Source organism: Penaeus vannamei, chromosome 28 (genome assembly GCF_042767895.1).
Source record: "Penaeus vannamei isolate JL-2024 chromosome 28, ASM4276789v1, whole genome shotgun sequence".
Lineage (NCBI taxonomy): Eukaryota > Metazoa > Arthropoda > Malacostraca > Decapoda > Penaeidae > Penaeus > Penaeus vannamei.
Genome location: NC_091576.1, coordinates 9,694,253 through 9,701,752, shown reverse-complemented (window position 1 = coordinate 9,701,752; position 7,500 = coordinate 9,694,253). Strand labels below are relative to the sequence as shown.

At 38.5% G+C, this 7,500-nt stretch overlaps 1 protein-coding gene across 1 annotated transcript in view; it reads right to left on the bottom strand.

Annotated features, from left to right (window-relative positions):
• Positions 1 to 7,500, bottom strand: part of LOC113804709 (U3 small nucleolar RNA-associated protein 14 homolog A) — a 17,351-nt gene that overhangs the window by 9,123 nt on the left and 728 nt on the right. Inside the window, exons 2-7 of the mRNA XM_027355589.2 lie at positions 3,713 to 3,823; positions 3,225 to 3,290; positions 2,673 to 2,819; positions 2,083 to 2,242; positions 1,066 to 1,284; positions 642 to 784 (exon numbers count right to left, since the gene is read on the bottom strand). Of these exons, the coding sequence (XP_027211390.2) occupies positions 642 to 784; positions 1,066 to 1,284; positions 2,083 to 2,242; positions 2,673 to 2,819; positions 3,225 to 3,290; positions 3,713 to 3,823 (846 nt within the window). The remainder of the gene's footprint in view (positions 1 to 641; positions 785 to 1,065; positions 1,285 to 2,082; positions 2,243 to 2,672; positions 2,820 to 3,224; positions 3,291 to 3,712; positions 3,824 to 7,500) is intronic.

Below are 7,500 nucleotides of genomic sequence, written 5' to 3'. Positions count from 1 at the left end.
TGTTAGACATGTCCCCACCACACTTTACAGCACTTTCAGTACCAGCATAAAGGATTGCTATCAATCCAATAATCTTTGTCAGAAGAATATTCACAGAACTAAAAGTCAACATGAACAATAAGGGAAAAAAAAGTGTAGCATCCACAAATGTTTTCTCTGACTTGCTGTAGTTACCAGGAAACACTTGCATAGCTACTGTAAAGATTACAGAAGAGAAGAAAGAAAGGATAAAAATATGGGGAACATACTTTTTAGAAGTTAAGCTGAAAGAGGGCATTGGGGGAGGTTTGACATATATAAAAACTACTTATCTGATAAAATTCATTTTTGATAAAAGTAATCAAATGATATTAAAAAATGGGTTGAATTGGCTTGGGCAAAATATGAATGGTTCAGCCTTTAGCTCTATCAACATATTTACAAAGAGTTTCTAGGATTCAGTGAGCAATGCTTGTCCTCCCAGATGCATAAAATGGAGGCCACTCACAGCCCTTCCCATGCAGTCTGGTCTCATGGGAATTTGTTTTAGAAAATCTTCCTTCTCTGGCTACTTTTGACGGCAGAATTGGGATGCAAGCCAAGGCCCAGTGTCTGAAAGAGAGTAGTTCCTTGGCATAAAAAAATAAATAATGCATACTCACTTCTTGCTCTTGCTCTGGTTCTGTCTACGAGCCTTTTCTTCATAGCGGTGTTTCATTTCTTTTTCACGCCACAGTGCACGCATTCTCTCCTTCACCTCCTCAAGGGACATGGCATGTTTTATGGCTTTCTCCCTTGCTGTTTCCTGTGGGAGGGCAGAGGATGGATTTTCTAAGAATGTACAAAAAAAGGCCTTCACATTCTAATGATAGTGAAAATAAAACTGAACTAGCTGTGAAAAAATACATATATATATTTTTTTTCATTCATAATATTCATCACTGCTACAGAAAAGCCATGTTTATTCCAGAATTTCAAAAATTCTTTCCTCATTTAGAATACTATAAACAGCATTCATCCGTATCTAATTTGACTTTGCTTTGTACTAAATTATATATTTCTTTAATAGGCTAGCATTCAACTGACCTCCTTCTTGACCAACTTTGCACCCTCAAGGAGGGAATAAACCTCATGCTCTAAGTCTGTCTTCAACTTTGGCGGCTCAACCTTGTCCACTGTGCTAAGCCCAGTGTTTTTCTTCATGAGTGGGAAACTCAGTGTGTCGGCTTGGCGGCGCAGTTCTACAACCTTGGCCCACTTGCTCACTTCCATCTCCACATCCTCAAAGCCTGCAGCTCGTTTCACCTAGATGAGGCAAAGAAGAAAAAGGTAATAATGTCTATTTCATGTACAAAAGCCTATTCAGCATTGCAGATTTCCTAATTAAGCCTTCCACAACAAAATGCAATTTCAGAATCACTCCTGAATGCCATAAAGCCCCTGCAGGATGCATTTCAAATTTCTTGGATTAATTGCCATATACAGAATTACCATATAATCCTACTACTACTACTACTATTAATAATAATAAAAATAATAATAAGAAGAAGAAAAGGAGAATATCTGGAAAAAAACAACCATTTGAAATAGTGCAAATCATGCTGCCATCTGTGAATGCTGCTAGAAATCCTGACTGTTGTTTCTTCCAGTAGTGAAGCATACATTTTTCAAAATTTTCTACACACATCCATCCTACTTCTTTTAAGACTATATAAGTTATTATAATATACAAAGATGTCCTGTATTAATGTTACAAATATTTAGGAAATACATTTTTTCTTTTTAATTTATATCCTTGTAGAGGACGAGATAATGTTGATTTATTTTAGTTTTCACTCATGTTTCATCAAATACCTCTTTATAAAGCAAGATTAAAAAATATTAATACTGGATATGAAAATTGACAGAAAAATTAAAAACAGAAATTACCAATTCAAATTTTTGGTTAACATCAAGATAAGAACTACAATGAAATTCAGTTTGGTAGTCAAGGGTATCCTTGTCTCAAGCAGATATATATGATTGTGGCTGCTAAAGGATAATTTACAGTGAACAATAACTTCCAGGGAGTACAACATACAAGCGTATTCAATGTAAACTTACCCTCCGAGCAACATGTTTCTCAAGAGGTTTTTGTGTAGCTTTAATTTTCTTGTTTGTCTGGCTAAGAAGTGAGGATCCAATTCGGTTCATGAGATCCTCAGCCTTAATTTCTTCTGTTACCGTCCCAATTGTTGTACGAACTTCTCGTTTAGCTGCTTGCCTGTAAAACAAAGGGGAAAGATTACTGTGTTTCTAAAGTATCTGTGAATGTGTGCATGAGTATGTGCATATGAATGTGCATGCATGCATGCATGCGTGTGTGTGTGTGTGTGGGGGGGGTGCATGCATGCATGCATGTGTGGGGGTGCATGTGTTTGTGTATGTGTGAGTGAGTGAGTGAGTGAGTGAGTGAGTGGATAAGTAGTTGAGTGAGTGAATTCTGCCTGTGAATGTAAGTAAGTATATGTATGTGTGTGTGTGTGTGTGTGTGTGTGTGTGTGTGTGTGTGTGTGTGTGTGTGTGTGTGTGTGTGTGTGTGTGTGTGTGTGTGTGTGTGTGTGTATACATGCATGAGATTATTATACTTGAGCCCAGCCTATGCAGATTAGCTCTCCCTTTTTCTCTGTTTCTCCATAAATCAAAGTACTTACTTCTTTTTCTTGCTGATCTTGCTCATGTCATTGAGCAGTCTGGCATGTGCCTTCTCATCTCCTTCATCTCCTTCTTCATCGCTATTGTCCTCGTCCTCTCCCTTGGGCCTAGAGATGAAGATTTCATCTTCTTCTGCAGCATGCATGCTTATTGGGAAGAAAAGTTAAAGAAAAGTTCAATTTCAATACTTGCATAATACACAAGATACCCGTGTACATAAGCAATGGGTTAGCCAGGTGATGCAGATCACCTATGCACTTGCTTACAGTTTTTCATTCCCCAGTGATTTTTTACAAATAATAAAAACTCTTTTATTTCCTTTCATTAATCATTATTTGAAGCTTGAGGATGGTCATGTAATTTATAATATATTATCTTCCAACATGTGCTCAAAGGCTCAATGGGCTGAGAGAGTACTATGCTGGTGGTTAGGTATTTGAGCCTATGAAGTTAATATATCTGAGACTGCAACAACAATAAATACATTACATTTCTAAACTTCAGACTACCCATGCATATTTGCTCTCTTTCTACAAAACCAAAATACTTACTTCTTGCTGACCTCGCTCACATCACTGAGCAGTCTAGCATATGGCTTCTTGTTTCTAGCACTCGATCTGATTGAGGAGAAAGGTGATTATCAACAAATAGTCTATACTCTAATGTTAGCCTATTACTGATGGGCACAGCTATAAACATCATGGAAATCCTACCCTTCATGACCGGAAACGTTTATACATGTCATGACTCGCTCTAGCAAGCAAGCTGACAGGGAGGCTGGATACAATAAATACCCTGCTGGAAAGGCTAGACAGATGCCAGTAGTTGCCAGAATGAGCGATATACAGAAAATTCAGACCCTATCAGTGTAAGGTTAATATATAGTGTGCACTGACATCCTCAGTAGACTAAGGCACCTGAGTACTGAGCTAGTGTTCGGGGATTTGAGTCTAGCAAAAAGTTAACATATTTACCAGAATTCTAAATTTTGCCCATCCCATGCAGATTCTCTCCTTCCCCACTGTATCAAGTTACTTACTTCTTTTTGCTGATCTTGTTCTTGTCCCTGGTCAATCTGGCATGCGCCTGCTCATCTCCATCCTGCATGCCTTTAATGCTGGTCTCCCTGTCCTCTTCTGCAGCACACGGGCTGATTGGAGACAAGAGCTTATTATATATATAAAGCCTAGAGTTCAATTTCAATACAAATGACCTATAGTTTGATTTCAATGATACAATATAGCAATTCAATTTGTAAGATTGGAAAAAGACACAACCTGGATTCTTTTATGCAAAGAAAGAAATGGGCTTAGGCAAGATATCCTGTCTCCTTAAGTACTAGTTATGGTGAGAAATATGCATACCTACCTACTGACTAAGGTGAGTAATACAAGACTACTACATAATCACCAATTCAGTCAAGTAATGTACGCCATCTATTCACTTGCTTGCATGGTTTTCCATTCTCCAGTGATGCTTTGTAAAATCTTTTCATCTCATCCACTCCATGTATATTGGTTTTAATCTTGATTGTTTAATCTAAAATATATTATTTTTCACTGTGTTTAAAGGCTCAGTGGGTTAATACTGACCTGGTGTTTAGATGTTTCAGCCTATCTAGTGCCACTTGTGATTAGGACCTCACCTATTCCTAGTACACAGGGGAAGGTGGTGGCCTACTTGTAGGTTAAAGCTTAGTGTCATCTGACATCTGCCCACCTTATTATCATCATATTATTATTCTATTTTCCATACTTTACAGCAAAAGAATAAATTCAGAAGCAGAGTTCAGATTGGTAGACATGTGTTACTGAAGAATATGATGGACAACATACGGTAAGATACTCCATGGAACATGCCCAGTCACTAAAGGAAATTACATTAAATGTCTCCCATCCACTACTAAATAAATTGCACATAACCATTGTTACCAAATCTAACTGGTTACACACCTGTGAGTGATAGCAAAAGTTTGTGATAGTGGAATCTAAGAACTGATGGAAATAGTTCTAGCAGGTTCTTATGCAGACTATCTACCCAAATATTTTGTCAATCTGTTGGGGATGCTCAATAGCATGTGGTGGTGGCCATATGGATGAAGATATATATTTCATGTTGGGCATCCTGGATGAGAATTTTGTCAGAGACTCTTTTTCAAAACAGAGCTTGTCATGGTTCCTTACATCACTATAAATCTCGATGGAGGCCTACAAACTTATTCTTGCCAAATTATAAATAATGGAGGTTTTCAAACTTTGCCAGAGACTGTACAGGTGTATAATAGCATTTGTTATAGTGTCTTACAAATATTAAGCTCTTAAAATTACAGGTAAAACAGTCATACCAAACAAACTTATATTACAAGATAAACAGTACACAGAATAAAAAGACTCATAAATCCTAAGACACTATTCATCTATTACATACCTTTTTACAAACTGCATTTAAACAAGCAAGTTCATACAATAACTATCACCCACCACTGGCAGTCTCTTGCCAGCAGACCTCCAATATTCATAATCTAGAGAGACAGAACTGGAAATGGTTCCTTATCCAAAGACACAATGAATGAAGTTTTATATGGTAAAGATGTCAGAGACCGACGCGCGTAGATAGAGCAAAATGGACACTGCTATCTTATAGAGTGGAAGAAATAGAGTGGGATAGGATATGGTATATGATGCAGAGGCCTTTCAATCACCACTAAATGACGAAAATATAACGGGTGCATGCCTTTCAAATCCTAAGTTAATCAGCTTGTTTACCTTGCGAAGAAAAACACAAGACTGAAAGCATAACTCCTTAATGCGATGACCTAAGCTGTTAAAGTATTACTATGTGCATGTCAAAACAATATTTGGCTACTTATCAGTGTATAATGTTACACATTCATGCTCTGCAGGTGTTTAATTAATGTCCTTATACTTCATTTACGTGTTTCAAGATTTATTTATAGCCTTATTTAGATTCGTGGGCATTCTGCATTTCACACTTCCTTTCGCCTGCTGCCAGGTTGACACCTGGCCGTCCTGCTCATTTCGAGATGGAATGCTGGTAAGAAATGTTGTGTTTCCAGTTTTGTGTTCATTCTGGGTTATTCTCAAGACTATACAGAGACAAAGAAGATAAAATAGACTTCAGTAACAATCCCAGTTTAATATGTGGGTCCACCAAGAGCTCCAAATGCCAAAAAAAAGTGATTAAAATCGAGGCAATCCAGATGGTAGAAGGAAGCGCATGAAAGTTTGATGGTTCCAGATATAAAGGTATATCTGCAACCATCACATTCTTCAGGACAAGTTGAACATCCTCCCATCCATCAGCACCTTTATCAATCAGGTTATTACCCTATAAATCCTAGCCTAAATAGTATAGTGTCAGGTCTCCATCTACTTTAAGTGCGCTCTATCCTGCTGTGAATACGTGGAGGACTCTGTTTCCTTGGTGGGGGTAGGGACCTGTACCAAAATTGGTAATTGTTGAAGACCGCGACGCACCCTCGCAGAGACTAAGTCGAAAAAAAATGATGTTTTTCTGCATGAAATCCTATGATTTCATCGATTTTCGGCGTTGTTTCTTTTGCGAATGAATCGTTCAGGAGATCGAGTACCATTTCTCCATCGACGATCTTGATTTGATAGTCCCGTTAGCAGGGGAGGGCATGAAGTATCAGGGAAATTATGGGGTAAAACAAGCTTAAATAAGAAGAATAACGATCAAAAATGCATAAAACTAGCACAAAAAGCGCTTAAAATCGGTCAATGAAACTCTACGGATGTTACCGCCATCTTTGAAAGTTTACGTACTGACGCGAAATAAATCAAAAACTCTACGGGAACCCAACCCACATTTCGGCAAAAAAATCTACGGGAATTCACACGTTCCAACCCCCAAAAACGTATTAACCAATAAACCAACCAACCTAATATATCAATATAAATTGCCGTGACTAGGCGTGCCCTTCGGGCACTGCCCGAGGGGAGGGTTGATGGGGGGCAAGCCCCCCAACACCCCCCAGGACACATTCTCTCCACCACGGTATGTACGGCAAGACAGAGCTGCATTCACACCGTAAAATAATAAACCAAATACCTTTATATCAGGAAACGTGAAACTTTCGTTTCTTTGTACTATTGGGATTGCTTCGATTTTAATCACCTTTTTCGTCCTTTGGAGCTCTTGATGGGCTCAGATATAAAACTGGGATGGTTACTGAAGTCGAATTATTCTTCGATGCCACTGTAGAGGTCTTAAAAAAGAACCCAGAATCAACACAACACTGGAAACGCAACATTTCTCACCGGCTTTCAATCTCGAAATGAGCGGGTTGGTGAGCTGTCAACCTGTGGCTGGCGCAAGAAAGTGTGAAACACTCGATGCGCAGGATTCGATATGAGGGTATAGATAAATATAAAAATATGCAATTGAAGTATAATAACATTACTAAAAGACTTTAAAGGTATAAATGCGTACCAGCAGACACAGATAATTAGCCAAATATCGTTTTGACAAGCGCGTAATGATACACGGACTAGTTCGCGAACGCAAAAATGCGTTCGTGGGTCAGTGTCGTGTCTTTCCTAGCAAGGTAAACAAGCTCATCGACTTTGAATTTGAAAGGCGGCCGCGCGTTATATTTTCGTCATTTAGCGGTGACTATAAGGCCGGTGCATCTTAAACTATACGCTATCCCCTTCTATTTTTCCCACTCTATAAGATGGCGGTGTCCATTTTCCTCTATCTACGCGCGTCGCGGTCTTCAACCTCTACCACCAAAATTATTTGGATTATTTAACCCTGCATTTTCCCTAATACCTTTCATACCCT